This window comes from Camarhynchus parvulus, chromosome 6, assembly GCF_901933205.1.
Source record: "Camarhynchus parvulus chromosome 6, STF_HiC, whole genome shotgun sequence".
Lineage (NCBI taxonomy): Eukaryota > Metazoa > Chordata > Aves > Passeriformes > Thraupidae > Camarhynchus > Camarhynchus parvulus.
Genome location: NC_044576.1, coordinates 27,662,901 through 27,686,183, shown reverse-complemented (window position 1 = coordinate 27,686,183; position 23,283 = coordinate 27,662,901). Strand labels below are relative to the sequence as shown.

The 23,283-nt window shown below is 42.3% G+C and overlaps 1 protein-coding gene across 1 annotated transcript in view; it reads left to right on the top strand.

The window, feature by feature from the left end:
* Positions 1-3,855: 3,855 nt before the first annotated feature.
* The window catches only part of ABLIM1 (actin binding LIM protein 1), a 189,426-nt gene continuing 169,998 nt past the window's right edge, over positions 3,856-23,283 (top strand). Inside the window, exon 1 of the mRNA XM_030950800.1 lies at positions 3,856-3,982. Coding sequence (XP_030806660.1) covers positions 3,970-3,982 — 13 coding nt within the window. The 5' untranslated portion in view covers positions 3,856-3,969. The remainder of the gene's footprint in view (positions 3,983-23,283) is intronic.

The window sequence follows — 23,283 nt, the reverse complement described above, 5'->3', positions numbered from 1 at the left end:
CATTATTCAGACCAATCTTGGTCATCCTTTCCATTTGCCTTGCCCACAGAAGTTGTTCTTGAAAACCTACTTCTGTAAGAATTTGTCTGTTCCAAAAAAAAATCTGATTTTTCTCACAATGATTTTCAAGAGGAAAGATCCTGCATTGTGCAAAAATAGATATATTCTGACTGAAGAGTTATCTGCACCAGACAAAGATGCAATGCTGACTTTTACCTGTTTTTTTTTTATTCCCTATGTCATTCTGTGCTCATTTTCATGGGAAAAAATAGATTTACATACCACTGATGGGATCTTAATTACTTTTAAAACTACTATCCTACTTTGTAGAGACAAACTGGTTCAAAAGTGATTAAAGGAGAACTCTGGTTTATATTCACACAAAGGCTAAAGTGACAGCAAGGTATGCTGCACAGAGAACACAGTTCAGTATTTGGGATACTTTTATTTGAAGATGCAAGTTCTGTGCTTTGCTTTGACATAGATTTTCTCTGTGACCTTGGACAGCACACTTAGCTCCTCAAGGGCATTGAGACAGGACTTGGAAACACCTATTGTTTGGTAAAATATATTAATATTTGGGCATGTCTGAAAAATCATAGGGTGCCTGTTTGGATCTCTTGAAGCTTGAATACCTTAAAAAAAATTACCTTAATGGTTCTTTTACCACTATGAGTTAGAAGCTTAGTCTGTATAGTCAATAGCAAAATGCAGGAGATAGGATCCTACTTCCTGCTGAGTAATTCAGGAGCCTCAGGTAGATGCCTGAAATAAAACAATGTCAATCACTGCTCCTTAATGGACTTCTAAAGTAGTCAGGAAATGGCTCAATCAAACAGCTCAACAGCTGCTGCTGCTAAAAAGGATCTTTGTTGCCTCTAATGGTTCCTCACCCTTCCTGGCTGTGCAGTTCTGCACTTGCCTTCAGTCATGTTCCAGTGTTTATCTGAGCCTTTGGTTCAGACAGCAAATGTAGGGAATTTGGATACAGAAAGTGAGCAAGTCTTTGTTAATTAATGAGCTAAAGTAGTTCTGTGAGGATCAAGCCAGTGCTGCAGTGAGAGAAGCTGGAGCACAGGGGCTGGGCTGAGAGAAGAGGGAGTGCATAAGAGAGTGAGCAAGCCTTGGATTGGCTTGTCCATCTTCTCTGACTCAACTTCACCTGTAAAATAATAATAATGGTTCCTCTCTTCTCTGTACTTTCCTTTTCCACCCTCTTCAGCTTCCTTCCACATTCCCTAGATACTGACAGGATCTCAGACAGCAACCTCAGGAGCTGATTTAGCTGCCCACATGCAGATTGCCCAACTGGTACTTGTGTTTAATAAAGATGTGGCCTCCAAAATTGGTGACTGTCTCCACTGAAGCTTTTCTCCTTTATTTTAATTTTTCTTCTTAAGTGCTAATTACTACAAAACTCATAGGGATGTAGAACTTGTTCTGAATTACACCTTTTAGTCAACCTGAATTGAAGTTCTTCATATCCAAATCTGAAAATTCTTGAGGCGACTTGATGGAGGGGACAGACAGGAAAATAAAACTCCATCAGCCTCAGGTTCTCGAGAAACCCAGCTAAAAAGCTCACATTAAGAAATGAGTGCAGTATCTGACCCATTTTAGTATTATCTGGCCAACATGTCTGTTCAGCTTCTCTGCCACAGAGAGTTTACACAATGAATCGAATAAACTCTTTGTGTTCTATAGAATCCCAAGGTACAAATGCCTTTCCCTTCCTATTTCCTAGCAGTATAAAGAAAGGAAGTTCTTAATTAAAAAGCTAATTTCTGCATGTTCCTGAACTTTCTTTTTAAAGCCATCTATTAAGTACCACACAGTAGAACCTGTGATAGTGCTAGTCAGAAACTCACTGAGGAAGTGAAAAGGAAATGACTTAATTAAAAATACAAAATGCTGTCATACCACATTGACTGAGGAAAACCTTGCCTCTTTTGGACAAGAAGGAAAATTTGAGTTATTTGCAAGTGGAAAATGCTTCTAATTTCAGAAAAAGAAATGGGACAAGAATTGTTTTTCAAGGGATGTCAGATCACCAGCTAAGGATAATGCCAGAAGAGTTTAGGGAGAGAAGAGCTTTAGATTTATTTTATTCCTGCTGCCAGGTTCAGAAACATTTGCAAGGGGGAAGAAAACAGAATGATATAAGGAATATGATTGAATTGAAGTGTATGGAGCACTGGGGTAATCCATGGCAAACAGAGCTGGATGTGGCTAAAAGTCTTTGCAGCATGTGAGCATGAGCACAAATTCAGGCAAACAGACGTGCCAATTCATTTTTTGTGCCTGTATCCCCTGATGGGGGGGCATGTGAGTGATGCCCATCCTGCTGCTGCCCCTACACAAATGCTTTACCTGCTTGGCTGGCATGAGGGGGAAGGTGAGCAGTGCCAGAGGCTGGATCTGACACAGCAGAGGCACTGGCTGGGCTGCACTCGCAGACAGCAGTGAGAATCCATGATACATCTCCTACTAGCATCCATTCCTGACCTGTGGCCACATTATAATGCAATCTTTACCAGCTGCCTTAGGTCTGATTCCGGTAATTGTGGGGTTTTTTGATAGGAAAATTGTGTAGGCTTCTTGCTAGTATGAAGATGTGTAGTGCATGGTAGATCAGAGTGGAGGAGTGTGATTCAGTCTTTCCTGTCATTCAGTTTGCATGTTGGCTCCTTGCAGAACATCACAGATTGGGCTTTCTGTTTTTTACTTCATAGTTGCCCATTCTGAAATTGATAAAAGTCTGCTCTAATGTTTTAACTGCACTATTCTGATGTGATCTTCTAACCTGTCATTCTTGACAAACTAGATTGTTGATTTGCTTAACTCTTGCCACCATCTAATAATCTGGTGGCGTAGGGGTTTTCTTTTTAATGTAGCATGGGAATATTTGGCTTCACTCAGCTGGAGGCTGGGTAAAGGTGTCCACCAGATACTGATCTTGTTTTTCTGGTGCGCTGCATTTGGTCTCTTGTTAGTTTTATTAAGGTGCCAGGAGGAATCTGAGTGCTCTTTTCTGTGTCTTAACGCCATGATTGCTTTGCAGACAACATTGCTAGAAATTCTGTGTTTATATACAATTTACATACAGTTACGTAGGCATGTCTTTGCTGTTCGGTGCGTGAATTTCAAGTTGTGCCACACACTTCAGCGCCGGGTCCCGAACGAGCGGAGCTGCTGTCGCCCGGCGCTGTCAGCGAGCAGACACGCCTATCCAGCGCTCCGAGGAGCTGGAGCTCTGCCGCGCTGCTCTCCTTGGCGTTCGTGGCTCCTGCCGGCGGCGCGGCTGTCCCCGACTGTCGCCCTCTGCGGCACCGCGCCCCGCCGCACCCGAGCGGTGTCACCGCGCCCGGGAGCGCCTGCGGCCGCGGCGGCTCTGCCGGCGCTGCCCCGCCCGGCACCGGCACACGCACAGCCAGATCCGCGCAACACACACACACAGCCCGCATACGCACAGCCAGACCCGCACATACACACGCACACACACACACACACACAGAGCCAGACCCGCACACACACACACACACAGCCCGCACACACCGCGCCAGCACACGCACAGCCAGACCTGCACACACAACACACAGAGCCACACACACACACACACACACACACAGAGCCCGCAAATACCGCGCCGCCACACGCACAGCAGACCCGCACACGCCGCACAGACAGCCGCGCTCCCGCCCCGCAGGGCCGCCCCCGGCGCCGCCCCGCACCGCGGCGGGCAGGGCAGAGCCGGGCAGGGCAGGGCAGGGAGGGGAGCGCGGCGGCGGCGCGGACCCGCCCGCCCCGGCCCGGCCCAGCATCGGCCGCCGCCCCCGCATCGGCCGCCGCGGCGCGGAGGGCGCAGGGCGGTGCAGGCCGTGCGCTGCCGCCGCCGCCGCAGCAGCAGCAGCAACAGCAGCAGCAGCAGCAGCAGCAGCAGTTCCGCGGCTGCCAGCCCGAGGCTGAGCCATGTCTGCCAGAGGTGGGTTCTCTGCCGCGCCGGGGCAGCGCCGGGCTCGCGTCCCCGCGGGCGCCCGGCGGAGCCGCGCTGACCTTGCCGCCCGGCCGCGCTGCGGTGCCCCGCACCCCGGGGCTGAGCCAGCTGTTTTGGGGCGGGGGGCGGCCAGGGGATGATCCCCCGCCCGCCGTCGCCTGCCCGGTGCTGGGCCGTGCGGGGGGCTCCGGCGCGGGCTGCAGCGGGGCCGGACGCCGCAGAGCATCCTCCGGGGCCGGGCACCGCCGCACCTGCCGGGGGGCGGCTGTTGGGGCACGGGGAAGTGCGGCGCCTCGGTACGCGTTAAGTGACCGTGGGAATGGATGGATGTGTGCAGAGAAAGGAGCATGGTGGGCGTAGGGTCAGACCTCGGCTGGTGCTGCTGCTCAGGGAATGGTAGCGGATTGGAACTGGGTGTCTGATGAGCGCAGTGAGGCATCCGGCTTGTCCTGTCATTGGTAACGCAAATGCTCCTGGTAGGGTGTGGTGGTTAATCCAGTCGTCGGTTTGTACCTCTGATGGACATCTGCATCTGGCTTGAAATTAACGTTTTGAGTTTTACTTTAGATTTTCCTTTTTTAACATTATGGCTTAAACTTAAATATTCTTTTGTCATTTGCGTGTATTTGTGTGTAAACTCCGGCTGTTTGCCCATTCTGGGCTGGAGATGAACTGATCAGCCTCATTGATTGCAGATCTGGTCCCAAACTTATGCTTCCAATATGAGAAACTGGCACAGGCGTGTCACAAAGACTGATGCTTTAGGGTTTTTATTACACTTAGTACAAATTTAAGGACTGGAGACATAAAGTTAAGCATTTTCTGAATGTTGTAATAACAAAGAAGAAATACTTGTAAGCATCTCCTGAAGACAGACAATTATCTGCACAATAATGACAAGTGAAACCACTCCCTGGCTATCTCTGACTTGAAACAAATACTTTATAAAAATTATATATTGCAAATTGACAAACCCCGGAATGTAAGGATGCATCTTATTTGTTCCTACTTTGATCTCTCTGCATCTTCATGAATACTGCTCAGCATGGACCAGTTCTTTCATCTGCTTGGATTGCTGTTGACATCCAAAGGAGCTTCATGCACATTGAAGGCATCGTGTGACTCCTAAAAGGTTGTTGGCACTTTGTGGCTATAACCATGCTCCTAAAGCATCACACCCATTTTAGATATAAATAATAAATGGTGTTAGAGTGGCATAATTCTTCATGCAACAGTAGATTTCTTGCTTTAGGGAGAAATGGACTATATTGGTCTCCAAAGAATCCATTTCTGGAAGAACACTAAGCATATGAGCATCAGTGCTGTGCTAAGGCTGCATTAGTACTTGTGAGGAACACCCAGCAAAGCTTTATAACCTGGAGCAGATTTGTTACTGAAGGAATACCTGGATTTGAAAAAATGACATAAAGACTTTGCAATTTCATCTTTGCAGATGACTCACAAAAACTGAACCGTACAGAATGGGAAGCCAGGGAACATTTCCACTGGCCATATTTCCCTTTCCTCCCCCAACTGTCCCTCTTTCCCATTCATCTGCACAACACATGATGTTTGATGCCTGTTTAATTCTACTGGAGAGCTGCCTGGAGAAGGAAAGTGGATTCTTTCTCAGTCCCTCTCGTGCCATCTAGTTTTTTCAGAGTAATTAATTGGAGAGAGAGAGAGAGAGAGAAAGACAGTCGTAGGTCTTTAGGGAAGTAGTGGATAAGATTCATTATACAGATGAAGATATTAATTTCTATCAATAAGTCCTTTTAAAGTTAAGTAGATTTATGTGGAATGTACGTGAGACTCGATAAATAAATAGGTTTATTCAGTGCTGATCAAAGACTGTTTGTGTGTGAAACTTTATAGACCATTGTCATTATTAATAATTTTTAACACTACTGCTGTTAAAAGTCAACATAGAAACTTACTTTGACACATATAAGTGACATGACAGGTCTTCATGAGGTTACTCATGAGAATGTAGCACAAGTAAGGAGTGAGTGTTTATGGGGTTAGGGCTTTGTTTAAATGCCAGATAGGGACCCTGTGCTTCTTGAAGGCAGATTTCCTCATGCATATGCAGTCACATTAAAGCCACGCTATCATTATGGTCTGCAAGCTCAGCAAATATTGATTGTTAATAATTTATGTGGTGTTAGATGTCCAAAGGTGATCCTTATTATTCTGAATGCATCAAGCGCTTGGAGCTGTCTGCTTGTTGATTATATACCAAGCATAACTAGCATAGCAAAAGGGTTAAACATTCACCCATGACATTTTTCTTACTCAACTGCAGAGTATATTCAAGGGGTAGTAAAAAGCCTCAGAGTATTACCAGTGTTCCATCTGTGCAGCTCTCTATTCATCTCTTTTGCTCCAGGAGGCAGCATGGTGTAGTGAACTGACTGCAACAGATGACAGAAGAAACTCCTGAAATCCAGCAGTACCTTGTGACTTTTGGACCATTCCTTTTAACTCTCCTGCTCTAGTTCTTTGTTGTTATTTAACCAAAACTACCCATATAGTCACTGAAATTCGGACACATTGTAAATCAATAAATAAATTATAACTTATTACTTACACAAATTAATGTAATTTTGCCTTAAATAGAACTCTGGATTAAAGAGTTTTATGCTTCCCTACTTGCACAATGGAAATAATGGTAGCTAAGCTTTTCAGAGGGGTTGCTGTGAGGACTAATGTCTCACCTGTGCCTTAAGATGAATTTTCTGAACCATTCCTTTTTTCCTTCCACTCTTCACAGGCCTTGTTGTTGCAGTCCTTCACACCTGTCTCTCAGCTCCTGTTGTTATGTGAATGGAAGGTCTCTAACATTCTTCCACTGCTTTCCTTGTAGTATGGCTTTAGCAGATGTGCTGACGAAATGCCAGATGAAGCAGCACAGACAAGTATTCCCAGAAGCTTGAACAAATAATCATTTTGGAAATCTTGTGACTGAAGTTGGAGCTGAAACAAACTTTGAAAAATCACTTTTCTCTTCCCTGTCAAGTTGGAGTCCTTCCCAGGGCACTTTCATGTCCTGCTCTACAGCCTGTTGGGATCAGTGGAGAGCTGCCATTGACGTCAGTCAGGCTTTTTAGTTTTGCAGTTTGCAAAAGGCTTAATATTCTACTTTCAGCTGTTGTTAAGTAGTTGCTGTTAGGATTCATACATGAGTGAATTTGGGTGTTGGAGTAAAGCCTTATAGATTGTTGCTTACCTAAGGGCTTGTTTGCAAAGAGCTGTAAATTCCCTGGATGAAAGACATTTTTCTAAAGCCAAGTATAACTGTGACCTACTTGTGCATGTTATCTCACACTGCTTAAAAACTGTCAAAACTACTTGTTATCATGAAGGTCTAAGTTAATGGAAAAATGGCTATTTTTAACTATTATAATCTTCAGTTATGCTAGAGCAAACAGTCACAAAAGGAAATGTTCGGTGTGATCAAATACAAAGATCTTTGCTAATTTTTTCCCTAAATGTTGAAAGAATTAGCACAGGCTGTATTTAGTCCAGTAGTTCAGTAGCAACTACATCAGGAAAACAAACACGTGTGAAATAGGAGGTTTATCAAGACTGGTATGGTTTTTTTGGGGTTTTTTTGTGAAAAAGTCACTGAATTTTGACATAAGCCAGTGTTGAGGAAATATTATTGCTGTACAGTTTTAACAAGTTGGAGTGTGCTACCCTGATGCTGCTATGCAGTGTGGGTATTGTAGAGAAGGCAGGTGCAGTTTTTAGCCTGCTCAACAGTCAAAGAAGTAGAGTTGTTTAGTTTAAGAATTTATTTTGTACTTCAGTCCTTGTCTTTTCCTATATGATTTTTAAACAAATGTAGATCAAAGACTTCTCTTTTCAGATAAATAAATCACAGTGACAGTAGAGAGAGAGAGTCCTCATTTTACAGGTGAGACAAGTCCTGGGCGTTTTTTTTTCTTTTCCCTGAGTCTGAGGGTCAGGTCAGAACAGGGGAATTTCTGCCTTCTGGGCCTCTTTTCAGGCTCCTCATTTGTTCTTACACAAGTTGATAATAGAGTTCTAACAGCAGATGAGAAACTTCAACTCATTATGTTGTGCTCTGATAGCAATTCTTTCTTCCTGGACACTGCAGGTTTCTTGGTTGATCTATCTCACAGTTAGAAACTTCTGTGTAAAAAAATCATCAATTTTTCAATGAGAAATTTGCATACTAAATCTTGAGTTCTTACCATTAAGAGTCTTTATTTATCTTTTCCAAAATTTCTCAGATGGCTGTAGACATGGCAGCAATGCTGGCAGCAATGATTTTGATTGAAGTCTATGCTGAGTGATTTAAAAACTTGCTGCTGGGAGCTTCTGGTCAATGTTTTATTACAGTTTGTGATTTTCAGAGTAATATTGCTCTTATCTAAAGGAACCAGCCACTGAAGAGGGGGCTGCTGTATCCTTTTCTGAAATCTAGTGCTGTGTTTTTCTCCTTGTTGTCAGAGCTATTTCTTTCAGGCATGTCACGATGTCCCTAATTCATGATGTGACTACTTCATGGCTGTTACCAAATGCTCTCAGGCTGAGTGACTTGGAGAGTGGGGCAGTGGGAGCTGGTTGGTCATTTGCTTCATTTTAGAAGCTGAGAATTTTAGCATGCTTATAGAAGTATTGTACTTTCAATGCTTTCAGTCCTAGTGATTGTCCCCATTTTCTCTGCTACAAGAGTAGCACGTAGAGAGTGGGGCAGTGGGAGCTGGCTGGACATTTCCTTCATTTTGGAAGCTGGGAGTTTTAGCATGCTTATGGTAGTTAAGTATTGTAGTTTCAGTGCTTCCAGTGCTAGTGATTGTCCCCATTTTCCCTGCTACAAGGCTCCACAGCCTGAAGGAACGTGTTCTTGGCAGCTCTGGGGCTCTGCAGCCCTACCTGAGGCAGGCTGTGTGTGCAGTCCTGCCAACACAGCTGTTTCCTACTCAGAGTACCTGTGCAGGCAGAATTTGGAACAGGCTCTAAGAGCTTTTCTCTCCTCAGCTTTTGCCCCAAATTTCTTCTGTGCTGATTCTGTACTGTTATTTAATCCTGTCTGTACTTTCTGTTTATTTCTTCTAAATACATGTAATGATTTATGCTTTTTTCACTACTCATTTTAGGGTCTGAACCTCAATTTAATGGCTTGAGTAGCTCAGAATCAGCACCTGGATTGTCAAATCACTGAAAGCTGTGCATATCTGTACATGAGAACCAAGACCTGCACCTGAATCTTTAGGCCTGGTAGAGCTTTTGTTTCAGTGGGAAAGAAGAATATTTTACAGAGGTATCTGATTTAAACAGCAGTATCTCTTTTAAGCTCTTTTTAAGGTTTGATGCCTTGTCCCATTTTTTTTCCCCTCAACAAAGCTTAGTCTGTGCTTTGAGATTAATGAAAATTAGTCCTGAATGCATGGAAAAAGTTGCACAGACTAATGGCAACAACAAGAGGAAACTGGGACAATGAGGTAGAGTCTATTTTAGATGCATGGTTTTGAAAGGAATTGCAAAGAAGGAAAATAAGCATCAGCTTATGGAAGGAAAAGCAGCAAAATTACTTTTAGTGAAGAACACCAGAACCTCATGCTTTTCACAGTCTCTAAAAACAAGATGGGGATTTCTATTTTTTCTTTTAATAAGTTTGAATTGAATATTTCAGATTATTTTTTAATCTAATCTGTTAGTAATAGAGGATGAAAACCACACATGGTTAGTTCATGTGACTGGTGTAGTATTTCTTAGTTCTGCAGTGCTAAGGCAGAGTCACATTGTGGAAAGCAGACTTTTGCCTGTAAGTTCTGATACCAGCAAGTAGCCTTAAATTTTTTTTACTGTTTAGGGAAACCTGTCTTTATAAGTAGGTGTTGTTCTTCATTAAAACCTAAAGAAAACTCCTAAACATGATACAGCAACAGCAGAGAAAAACTGTGAGATACGCATTTTTTAAAATGCTCAGCCTTTATTATGTCATGTTTTCAAAAAGAAATAAGTTTTCAGAAGCTCACACCCAAATAAGAGTCCCATATGTTGTGGAGAGAAATCCTTAGTTTGTAAACGAGGTTGGGCCAGACAGGGTTCAGCAAGGTGCACCAGTGTGATGGGGTTGTTTTACATCCTTCTTTTTCTATTTGCGATCCAGAATTTAAGCTTTGGTGAATCATTTTGCTCCATGTAACTGATGAAATGCAGCCACATCCACAGTGCAGTGCCTGCTGTTCAGGTGCACATATTTGAATTAAAGTGCACAGCTTTAGTGAGAGCTGAATAGGAGCTACCTCTGACTGCCTGCCCAAGTTCTTGTGTGGGTTCTGCAACCTGTGATGCTGCAAGTTTGTTATGGCCAGCTTACATATCCTTGGAGTTATTTCTTTATGGAGAGAAAAAATTCATATGCACTTCATGTTGAAAACTATTACTCTGCTCCTCTGAATGCCACGTTTTGAAGTGGAAGGAGAATGTGGTCTCATAATTGTAAAAATGATTGGTGTGTGAAAAAGTGCGATGAGCCAGAGTGTTTTGTGGCACCAGAATGCCCTCTGCCTCCAGAGAGGAGGCTGCTGGCATTTTCCTGCTGTGCTGGTCGGATTGCAGGGAGAAGTCCATGGAGAGATGCGTGCTCTGTGCAGCTGTGACTGAGGGCACTCAACAGAAGTGTGAAACATCAAGAAGATGATGTTCTCAAAGGTGAGGCAGAAGGTATTTTTATCCCCTGTGGTGTACTTGCAGTTTCATCTGAGAGGCTGGTACAAGAAAACCAGTCCAAGCCAGCCAGCAAATGGTGAGGTTCAGGCTCCCTGAAGCCTTTAGACCTGTGCTTAGCTCTATTTGGGGCATGCTGACGACTGCAGTACGTGGTACTGTTCATTGATGAGGCCAACAGTGTTTTTTTCTATTTCTTACAGACTTTTTTCCTGGTAACTTATTGCCATGGCACTAAGAAATGATTCTTTTGGGGGTCAGTCAGAGGGGTGGTCTTAGCACAGAGGGCTCTGCAGGAAGGGCATGATAAAATATTCTGATTTACTGCTTCCTTACTAATAAATACATTTTATTCTGTTTCTGAAATGGCAAAACAGGTCATGTGATGTCATAGAGATGGACACATTTTAACAAAAAGTGTGAAACTTAAGCAGTTTTTGCATCATTTTTTTAGTAGCTGTCGTTCCCTTTGCTGTACCTGGTACCTCAACTTAATAAATGGGCTCTCATTTCATCTATTACTCCAGTATAAGTCTTATACAAGTAAGGACTGTGAGATTTCACTCAATGAAAGGATTCTGCTTTAATTACTGTTATTATAAATCTGATTTTGTTTCTATTACATCAGGCTTTTATGAGGCATCTTTGATCAACAGAGAAGTCAGCAAAACTGCTGTTCAAATTACAGTTTCCTTTTAACTTGTGATGAAAGCTTTCAGTTTATTTTTGGCATTAGAAAGTCTGGGAGACAACCAGGTTATATAAGAGCTGAAACCTAGTTAATGATAAAGAAACATAGCTAAGAGCCTGTAATAACAGCAAATCTGAAAAAGATGTTCCAGCTCTAACTCCTGGCCCTGCTTACAAGAACCTGTAAAACAGTTTTTGCCAAAGAAATTACTTTATCTGGTGTTCTGGGATGCCACTCCTCTTAATCAACATCTGTGGGAGAGCTGACTACCAGAAAGTCTGTGAAAGGTGAATGAATTTCCTAGAATTAGGGTGTAAAACAAGAGATGAATTTAGTGGCTGTGTCACTGAAGATAACAGTAAACACCTTGTTCAGTGGAAGAGGAACACAGTTGGGCCACTGTGGAAATCAGTGGTTTTCTCAGAAGGAAAACCATTATTTTTCTTGACTGAAAGCACACTTGAGTGAAACTCAAATCTAAACATCTTTACAATTAAGTTTAGTTGCAAAAATAATTTTGCTGAGTATTGTCCATGTAGCAGTATTTTTTGCCTGCTAATGAAAGCCAACACAATGTGAGTATCCTGATTTTCTCTACCTTATCCCAGCTGGAAGGGTGTGGACAGGCTCTGCCAAGGTGTGTGTGAATGCCTCTGTCCCACAAGAGGAGATCTCCAGATGTCTTGAGTGGTTTATTATGAGCAGAGGTGTAAAACCTATTACCTCTCACTGGAAGTATGGCCAGTCTTACTTTCCTAATCTTGGTTTCACCTCTTCTCATGAATGTCCTCTGCATATGAATGTAGATGCACAAGACACCATTTGAATGTTTCTATGGCCTTCTGCTGCTGCTGTATAAATTTCTCTTTTATTGTCCTCATAAGCCAATAAAATAATTAAATGATAATCCAATCCATTAAAAACTTGTGGAATATGTAAATAAAAGCAAAACTTATTGAAAGAAGACTCTATTGTTATATAATAATGTGGTTATCCAAAACTGTTTATTCTACTTTATGAGCTGGAGATAATCCCAAAATTATTCAGTACAGACTTTGATCTAAGGAAGAATAATAAAACTTTGATCATTGTTGAATTGGCAGCTGCTATAAAAAGCCTGTGTTATATTTCTCTCTTAGTAACACTAGCTAAATCCAAAATCACTGATAAAAGATTTTGATGATTGCAGCTTAAGGATGCTTTCGGACTTGACCTGAAGTAATCCCTGTCCAAAAATGTCTATAAATACTTTTTTTCTATTTTCTGTTGCCAGATGTTTTGATATTTGGGCTGAATGACAAAACTGTTCTGTGTACTTAGATGTGCAGTGCATATTTGGAGTCTTATGTTTCAAAGAAAAAGGTTCTGGTTAACCAATTATGTTCATATATGATTTGATTAATTTGTAATAAAGTTCCAGTACCCTTGTCTTTATTTCTATCTTTCTGAAAATGCCATTGAAATTTTTTTAATTGCCGTGTCTATGACTGTATTATAGTGGCCACAGTGATACCATATTTGTTTTCATGTTTGCAACATAGTAAATATTTTCTTACATATTTATGCAGGAAACAGCACTTTTGATGCCCTTGCTTTAGAGCTGCAGCTGGAAAGGGCAAAATTTGCTAGCTTTATTTTTAGAAAACTTGTAGGAGAATGTACAAAAACCAAAAAAGCCATCTAGCATTTTTTTATTGTATGCCAGGATTTTTGAATTTTTGAATATTTGGAATTACAGGTGTCAACAAAGCTTGCAGACTTTCTTTGGAATTTATGAATTTCTACACCAACTAGTTTCAGTAAGGGAAGTGGCTGAAAAACTCAAATGGCAGTTGATTTTAGATTCTATAACATATTTTTTATTTCCAGATACTGCATGACCTCAGTCCTTAGGAGGTGCAGGGGTTTTTCAAATCCATCTCGCAGGGATGTAGAGGGGTTCCTGTAGCATTTGCTTAAGTGTTTCAAGAGTCAAGTGGCATGAAAGGGCTGGATCTTGCCCTTCCTTCTGCCAGGCTGGCCTGACACTGTGCACTTGGCTTGTTCTGTACAGCCTGTGGTGGTACAAAAGTTCAGCAGGGCAGGAGCCAACCTTTCCCTTCCTTTGAGTTTTCCTGCTGACTGGCTCCCTGCGTGACGCAGGTGCTCTGCAGATCTGAGCTTTGCTTTAGGAACACTGGTCTTGTGGTTTGGCCAGTAAATCCTATTGAGTTAAAAATGTTCAAAATTTAGGTTTGGGGAGACTTTGTGACTTCTTGCAGTACCAATCTTCCCCTTTTTCTCTTGTCCTCTGCTGACAACGTTTGTGGATACAGGGAGTCCTCATTTTTCCTTTCTGCAAGGCACAGGCCAAGCAGACCAGCACTGTAAGATGCATTTTATTCTCTGCCCATTGTTGCCACTCCATATTTATCAAAAGCAGAAAGACTACATGCCTGAAGGGGGATTAAGAACCCTACCATCTTGCTATTTATGATGCTCAGGAGGTATTTTTAGTAAAGGTTGTTGGTGCTGCTGCCCAAGGGAATGGCTGGGAGAGGAGAGGGGAGGTCAGGAGCAGCCAGGCAGAACTAAGGGGTGCAGTGGCAGTGCAGGGAAGGGGTGACCCCAGCAGAGAGATCCTGTTAGTGGCTGTGTGCATGCCCAGGGACAGTGCCCACACAGACCCAGTGGGATCTGTGTGGAGAACAGCTAAAGAAGCTGGAACCACCTGTGCAGCCATTTGAGGGAGGGGAGGAGATTGGTTCATGCTCTGTTGCACACAATTTCTCTTCCTGAGAGATTAGTGGCGTTCCGTGAAATGTTTTTTCTGTGATACTCAGCTTCCATAGTTGAACCTTTCCTCCAAATTTACAGATCCAGCTATTAGATTACAGATGTTGCTATTAGATTATGACTCAGTTTTCCAAGGATGCAGGTCAAGATTGAGCCTTCTACCCTTACCAAATTTGCTTCCTACCCTTTCCTCTGGAGGCTGAGAAGCCATGAGCGCAGTGGGTGAAGAAGGAGATCTCATGAGCTGTGGACAGTGGAAGAGCTCACTTGAGAATGGTGACCAAAATAAACATATTTAAAGCAAGACTGTGTGTGTGGAAATCCTTCTTTGAGCTGGTACAGATGCAGAACTGACACAAACAGAATGGCCCTGAATCTAAAAAGGATTAAAAGAAATGGGAATAGAGAACATTTAGAGAGCTGCAGAAAGGAGTTTTAAGTGCTCTGGTGTCAAAAAGCTTTTTGTTTTTATTTCTTTATTTTTTGGGCCACCCAAGTAGCCTAGCAGTCTGTCAAGGGGAGTGTGTGCTGGAGCAACTGTCCTTGGAATTGCTGCAAATATTTTAGTGATTTTCTGAAAGGAGTGGAGGGAAGTATTGGAATATAATAGCCTGAGGTAAAATTCTCTGCTGCCTAAAACCTCTGAACGCTTCACAGACTGATCTAGGAGCTGGTGCTCTGCCAGATCCTATTTTTAAGCAATTAGGTTTATGAAGTTATGCTTCTCTAGCAGTATCACACAAGCATAGGGCCTGGCAAGGGAGTGGGGAACATGTGTGCAAGCATGTGACTTTTGGGGGAAAAAATACAAAACTAACTTAGGTGCCATGTTTCCATATTTCCTAGCAAAGGGCTGATCTTAAGTGAGACTCAACAACTCCAGCTCTGGTGTGTTTCTATGCTCCTGAATTACAGGGTCTACTTGCAAGTAGAATCTTCTTGAATTTGAATACATATCTGTTTTTTTTTTTTCTACTAATGCTTTCATTGCACTGCAAGTTGCTGTTTCAGACAGAAGTACGAGGAGTTTTCCTAGGGCAATGAGGAAACCCCATCAGCTGAGGCACATAAAGAAATTAAATAATATGCCAACAGATGTCCTGTGTTAACTCTCTGGGAATGGGTTTTATGTACTATGTACTTTGGATTTCTGACTTGTCTAAAGGCACCCACACCTGCAGGCAAAACTGATCAAAAGTTTCCATGAGTGTAACTGTAGTTTTTCTGTTCACAAAATATACTTCATGTAAATGAAACTGGGGAGACAGAAAAAATAGCAGGAAGAGAAAATAATGTCCACAGGAATCACTACTGCTGCCTAAACACCAGTAATGTTATTAACAGTTCCAAATTTAACAGTTGTAGACAGAATCTGTCTTCTTCATGCTGGCTGGAAAGCTCAGTTTAGTTAGTGTGTTCTCATTTTCTGATTTCCAGCAACAAATGTTGTTTGTCTGAGATTTTTCCAATTTCTAGGATGAAAACTAATGTTTTGGCACCATGATGGGAGAGCACTGCTGCATTTACAGTTCATATTACTATGAACTATAAATGCCTACTCAAAATTTCTTTAAGGTGTGGAGTCTTTAGTAAAACATAAATTGATGTTTCTTGCCCAGATTGAATTCCAGAAACAATACTCATCATGGACTGAAATAGTTTTTGGACTCTATTAAGTTTAATTTTCTGCCCCACCCTCCTTAATTTCTGTAATGCAGAATAATCCAGGAGGAAATCTTTAATTCATCTTTTCATTCTGTCCAACATTATTTACCACCAGTATTTATGGGTTTTGTAACATTCTGTTCTTCATTTTCCACTAGGAACTGGAAGTTAAAAGCTTTTCTAAAATGGTTATTTTCCCATTCTGAAAATGTCCAGCGGTACTGTGCTTACACTTGAGCATATTTTGCAGTATCAGAGGGTGAGGCAGACACAGCAATTTCATCTTTCCTGAGTGACACAAAAATAATCAGCATGCCTTTGATTTCTGATCTGTTATTTGCTTGAACGACTGTTTAGAATCTGCAGTGCTTATTTTATAGGCAAAGAATATATTGGCAAAAAGTAATTTTTGGTGGTGGAGCTCTTGGAAGACACGCTGTATTCTCTTTGGTTGTGTAAATCTGTAATATCTGGAGGCCAGCAGAATAAATTCCAGATTTGTGCCAGAATTGGTCCGATTTTTGGTGTGGTATGAAGCAGAGGAAGGTACTGAGCTTAGGACTGGTTGTAGGGGCAGGTGCCTGGAGGCAGGATGAGGCACACAGCCTTTTCCAGGCCGTTTCACCATTAGCAGTTTGTAATTGCTGTGGTTTAACCCCAGCTCATCCCCCCTCAGCCACTCCCTCACTGCCTTCGAGTGGGATGGGGAGAGAGTCGGAAGAGAGAGTGAGAAAACTCGTGGGTTGAGATAAAGACAGTTTAATGGGGAAAGCAAAAACCACACACACAAGCACAGCAAATCAAGGAGTTACTCAGTGCTTCCCCTGGGAGGCAGGTGTTCAGCCATCCCCAGGGAAGCAGGGCTCTGTCATGCACAGTGGTGACTTGGGAAGGCCAAACACCATCATGCCAAACATCTGCCCCTCCCTTCTTCTTCGCTCAGTTTTGTACTGAACACGATGGGCTCAGCTGTCCTGGCTGTGTCCCCTCCCAGCTCCCTGTGCCCCCACAGGCTGCTCACTGCTGGGGTGGGCTGAGGGGCACAAAAGGCCTTGACTCTGTGCAGGCACTGCTCAGCAATAATGAAAACATCTCTCTGTTATCAACACTGCTTCCAGACCAAATCCTAAGCGTGGTCTCCCGCTAGATACCCTGAAGAAATTAAATTTACCCCAGGCAAACCCAGCACCCTGTTACTACACAGGGTTCTGTGCTAAGGGACATACAGTTTTGTTCGGGTGTGTTTAGTCTGAACCCCTGTTTTGGAGACTTCAGAACAAGGGGGTTTGCACATTATATGTTGTTTTGTTTTTTTAATTTTTTTAAAGTTTTTTGCTGTTTACATTCTTGTAAGGAACTTTCTCACGCACTTTATGTAATTGACTTATTGTTTTGCATTTTTTATGGAGGTGGAGAAATTTGATAGACTGTTGGTTTGTCTAGTATCACTGGAGAGGTGGCACTGTCACTCTCCAATCCACTGTCACTTTTGGAAATTGATAAATGTTGGAGTCAGAAATTAAAAACCCTCTTTTTTACCTTGAGACAGTTGCGTTCCACATCATTTTATTTAGGTCCTATAGTGACAGTTATATATATGATCAGAACAGAAAGCCTCAGGAATATATAGTTATTACAAAATTCAGCTGATATTGAAGGTAGCTATACTTTGGCATGTTTAAAGTAGTGTTAATTGTATACAGTGATTCATATGCTACATGAAGCTGAATAAGCATTCCCCTATTTGAAAGAATGACAGTGGGCATTGTGATCTTTGGGGAATCATTCATCCTGGCAGTTACAGGAGTCTAGGTAAAATCTGTATTTCATATAGAATCTGCTTTATCTGATCTAGGACATGATGTCCTAGAAGGAAGGTGTGAAAATTACTTTAAGCTGTTTCTGGAGTGTTATGACTGATGTCAGATGTAGGTTAGTGTAGAGAAGAGAAGTTGTATAAAACTTGGAAATTGATCCTACTCTTAATGACTTCCATTTCTGTATATTAATCAAAATATTGCTGTCCCTTCCTCCCTCTCTCCTTTCCTCTCTCCAGGCTAAACACTGCACTGAACTGAGTAGCTCCAATGAATTCCCTTGCCATCCTGGCATACTGGAAAACTGCTAAAACTATGAGGAACTCCCCAAATTGCATAGAGATATTTTTATGCAGTTGACTAAACCAGAGGCAACCCTTTTTTTGTGTAGTGCATAGTTCGCTTTGTAGTCATGCCTTATCTTCTTTAAAGAGCATGAACTATCTGAATATAGTTATTATTTTGGTTTAATACTTCTTTGGAATTGCTCATGTGCCAGTAGGGGCATGGAGGTCTTACCCCTAATCTAGAGCATGGTGGCTTTTTTTCTTGGAGGACATAAACACTGTCAGCAGGATGAAGAGAGCTCAGATGCTGCTCAGCAGCCAGGGGTAGGGATTTATTGCAGGTTTTCATGACCTTTGCATCTTTTCATTACCTTTTACAAGGTAAATACCTTGAGCTACAGAACAGAGGACAGCACATTGCATTAGGTTTTCAGATGCTGAATTCATGATCCCTCTTTGATTTCTTCTGTATGTATATATATATATATATTTTTTTTTTTCTTTCCAGCAGAGATTTGGCAATTGCTGTTTTTCAGTTTCTTTGACGTTTGGCCATCTGGAGCTGAGCAGAGCTTTAGTCACACACGTTAGCTGTGTCAAGTGGAGCAGTGCAGCATCTAGGGGACAGATCCAGCTCTAAAGTCAGCACAGTGCAATTAGCAAAGTTATATTAGGATTGCCCTGGGTCAATCAAGTGGTTGTTTGCTATGCAGGTTACTGAGAAATGCCTTGGTGCTTTCTCAGCACAGAGGGAGCTTGGTGTGAGATGCCCGGGACTTCTGGGTTAAATTGTTGCATACCAGTCAATTTCCAGTTTTGTTTCTATCCTGGTTAAATCAAATAATAAGTATTTCTCTCTTGGTAATGCTCTGTAGGGCACCTGGGACCTGCAAATGGCCCAGAGCTAGTGCTGACAGAGCCTATACTATTGGGCTGCATTTAGGGTGTGTGTTATTCCCTAGATATCTCCCCAAGCACTGTGTTCCTGTAGCTCTCTGCCCCAGCTTTTCCAGAAGGGATGGCTCCAAAATCAGAAGTTAGTGAATACAGTGGTATTAGGTGGTTGGTTGATTTCACTGTTGGCTTGTGAGTTGACTTTGTGTCCTGGGTACAGGGGGTGGCATTAGATACAGTGGACGAGTCTCCTTGTGTACCAGTACCTTTTTTTCCTTGAAGATGAGGCTGTCAACACACTTCTGGACAAAAGTGTATATTCCACAACATTATTGTTGGTAAAATTTCCTCCTTCCATGACTGTGATGTCCAGCTTTTCTCTGGGTCACATGGACAGCCCATAAGTGCTTTTTGTACCTCCTGGAGCAAGGCAGTGATGGCCTTGTGTCTGCAATCTGTTGACTCCAGTGAATCTTGTATTCTTCTCCATTTTGAGTTGGGCTGAACCATTTGAGCTCGGTGCTGTGTTTCAGTTGCATCTCCATGTATGCAGAACATGACTCTCACAGTGCTTTACCTCTACTAAGTTGTCCCCATGAGTATTTTGATAGAAGCAGAAAGAGACTGTGGGGGTTTCTTGGAGACAGAGCCTGATTAGGAAACTGGGAATGGTGCCATTACAGGAGTGTGAACTGCATTTCTGTTGCTGAAATCCAGGTATGCAGCAATCAAAGCCTTCTGTTGCTGCTGTCTACACATCAGGGGTGTGATTGTAACTTACCATATGTCACATGACATTACATCTTTAATTGGGATAGTTTGGGGAACAGTACAAGGGAAATCACAGTGGCTCAATTGCCAGTAAAAACCTGTGTGTTTTGGTGAATAGACTGAGCTGAAGTTGCAGTCACCATGCCTGAATTGCTGTTATTTCCCAGGCTCCATAGGAGTTTGGGTATAGCTACTGCTTCCATGGTTATGCCTTTGATATGGTTTTAGACAAGCCCCTGAGATTAGTTTCAGAATTCCTCTATCCTTCTTGGTTGCATTCTTGCAAATTGCTGCCCAGTGTGCTGTCCAGCCTGTCACTGAACATTTTCTCCATGTGTGGCATAGCTGTACAGAATGAAACCCAGCAGGATTATAAATGTATATAGTGTCAGGTGTTACCTTGATTTTGTTAACATGTAGTTTAGCTAACACCTTGTGACTTTCTTTCCTCTTGGCCTTTCGGTTTCCCTGCTGAAGACAGCTGCTCACAAACAGCTGTGTTGGTCCATTTTACAGAGCTTTGAGGATTAATGATTTTAATGCACAATGCAGTAAAGGAACTTTGTTAAATCAATATTCCCTCATTTGGTGACCAGATTATTTAATAATTAAAATGATTGCCCATAGTGGTTTTCTGCCTTTCCTGATGTCCAAAAAGAACCATTCTTGACTTTACACAGGTGCTTCTATTACTGTGCAGATGATCTGAGGGCTGAGTTTAACCACTGCCATATGGTGGGGTCAGGAGCTGCAGAATAACTTCCCTTTTCAACTGTTCTGAGAAATGTTCAGGGACATTCAGCAGAAGCTGCTCTGCAAAGTCACCTCCCTGGTATTTCCAAGATTTTCAGATTTGCTGTAGGGGAAATGTTAAGAAGTACAAATTATGGGAGGTGAATAATCCCAGAGGTAGTTCACATATAAAATCAGTGAGAAAACATGGTGACACTTGTGCTACTGTTAGAGAAATCCACTGTCAAGTATCTGGTCAGCAGGCATTTCCTGAGACTTTCATGTACCATCACAAATGGTGTTGTCAGACTGGGTAATGGCAAATGCCTTGAAACCAGTAAGTTGGGGAATGAAAATTATTTGAGACAGCAGTCATGGAACACATTTTGAGCATGGCCTCTCCTGTCACAGCCATCTGTTGTCACCTGTGAGTTGGCCTTTTCCTCTGTGAAGTGTCAAGCCTGTCCAGTGAACAGCTCTGCCTGTGGAGGATGTGGCACAAATGAGGCGGCTCAAGGCCTTGTCTGGCAACATTTGCTCTCATGGTTTAGATTCATGCTGGAGTTTGCTGTGTGAAGTGGCTTGCATCACTAGATTTTTGGGATAAGTGAGCCTGAATTTGTGTTTTACTAAGCCAGTATGTAATTTAAAATAAATAGGTCTTTATAGCAAGTCATTGAGAGTATGTTTAATGGTTGAGAGTGTGGTGCATTAAGAGCACCACAGTTAGGAAGTTTTGTCTGTGTTGCCACTGCTGCCAGTCTGAGCTGACCCTGGCTCTGTGATGCTCCACTGCTAAGTACAGCCCAAGTCAGCCTTTCCTCAGTGCTGCAGCTCCTCTCCTGCTCTGGGGCTCAGCATTCCAGGCTCCACTGGTTAGCATGATCTATGAGGGCAGGTGCAGACCATGATATGGAGAGGTTATATAAGAAGAGGATGGTGTATCCTAGGGGGGTAGAAAGCACAGGTGATAGCATAACCTAGCAATGCTGTGTTGTTCCTTCTCTGTCCTTCAGTGCAGCACCCTGAGCATGTCTCCCATTACCTAATCCAGAGTAGTGTTGTCTTATTTGTGTTAGAAGAATGTTAATGGTATTTTGAACAGGCTTAAGTAGGATTGAAGTGCCATACAGATGTGGGCTGATCCTTTGCATGGGACTGCAGTCAGTTTTTTATCCAAACACATAGATAGGCTTTTAGCTCAAATGTAGATAGGTATAAAAACCTACACTTCTGTTTTAGAAGTACGAATTCTTTTAAGTCCACTTATTAGCCTAGGGAATGTCACAGGATCTCTAACACACTTTCCTGAAAAGATACAACAGATATTTAACCACTACATTTCATGATGTAAGTCTATTTATATCAAAGTGTCATATGGTTATAGGGAAAAAGAGATTTTATTTTTTCTTTGAACAGTGTGAGTCAAAAGACAAAATCAAGTTTTCCACATTTACTACTTTAAATGGAGACATAATAGGAAAATCTCTGTGAAAGTATTTTTGCTTTTATCCACCCAGTCACAAATTGATATAACAGATGATCAACTTGGAGGAAAAGAACCTACTAAGGATAACTTACAACAAGAGATTTACATGGAGGCTACGTTAGGGAGCAAAATAGAGCAGGTTTAAAGCTGTGCTTGGATGACCTTCAAATCCCATCTGCAGCTTCAAATTTCAAATGTCAGCTGCAAGTAGATCATTGCACCAGAAACACTTAGGCAATAAAAGATCAAGGATGTCCTCTCTTTGCATTTGTTTCAGAGGAGAGAGAACTGTGTTGCCTCATTGGGAGCTGCTGTCTGTGGGTAGACTGATGTCTCTGGGAGGAATTGGGAAATCTTGCACACTGGGTCAGTGTATCAAGGGTGGAAATGTCTATCTCCACTAAATAAGACAAAAATATTAAAATCCATTATGTTACTGTGTTACTATAGCTGCTTCAGTCTGGTGCTTGGGTTTTATGCCATGAGGTGTGAATATCCACAGCTCAGAGCCATGAAGTTTTAGAGAGGGCAGAAGAAAGCCAAAACTGCATTGGGGAAAAGCTAAGTGTAGTCAGACAGCTTTATGGCTTCTTGTCTCCTGAACTGCAGAATTCACCAGGATAAAATCCAAAAGGCAGGCTGAAGGGAGAAATCTGCCCCAATTCCTGTTTCAGTTGTGCACTTTCCTCTTGTGCTTTCATTGCTTACATGAAAGACATGGGGATAAAGGGGAAGTATAATCAAAGCACTGTTACTTCAGAAGCAAAACCTTAGGTCAGAGGTTTCTGCTGGCCTGAGTGATCCTGGAGTCGAGTGAAAACAAACTGAACCTTAGCTGCCTCCAAGAGGCATTTGGCAGAACTGAAGGGTGGCTCAGAGAAGAAGAAGCTGCTCTGAAGTGCCATAAAAACTTCAGAAGCTTTTAATTGTTACTGATGTCATTCAAGCCTGATTCCCACTGGAACTTGCTCTGTGTTAATTATTATGGTCCTGAGGATGATAACTTGGCAAATGCAGCTGCAGCATTGCTGTTGCATCAGTTAATTAATCATCCAGGCTGCATTGGAAAGATGTGTTCCTTTGCTCTCATTATAAACAGCTGTAGAGAAATGGAAAGGTTTTGAGGACTGAAAAGTCCTTTCCAGCTGTTTCACAGTGTGAGGGCTGCTGGATCCTCAGACACATGTGCAGGTTTCATGTGCTCATGTTTTCAAAGGCATTGTGGTGCTTGTTCCCAAAAACGAAACATGAGACACATCAAATTCTGCAAAAGCAGGTCATCTTTGTCTCATCAGTACAGCTATAAGAAAAGGCCTTATTAATTAAATTAATACAGCTTTAATAACCTTTTTAAGTAACTTGCACAGGTGAAGCAGACAGATTCTGTTAGGAATAAATTGAAGATACCCAGACTGGCTTTCTTAGGCAAATGTAGGGGGATTATTTCTGGGTTTTTTTGGCAC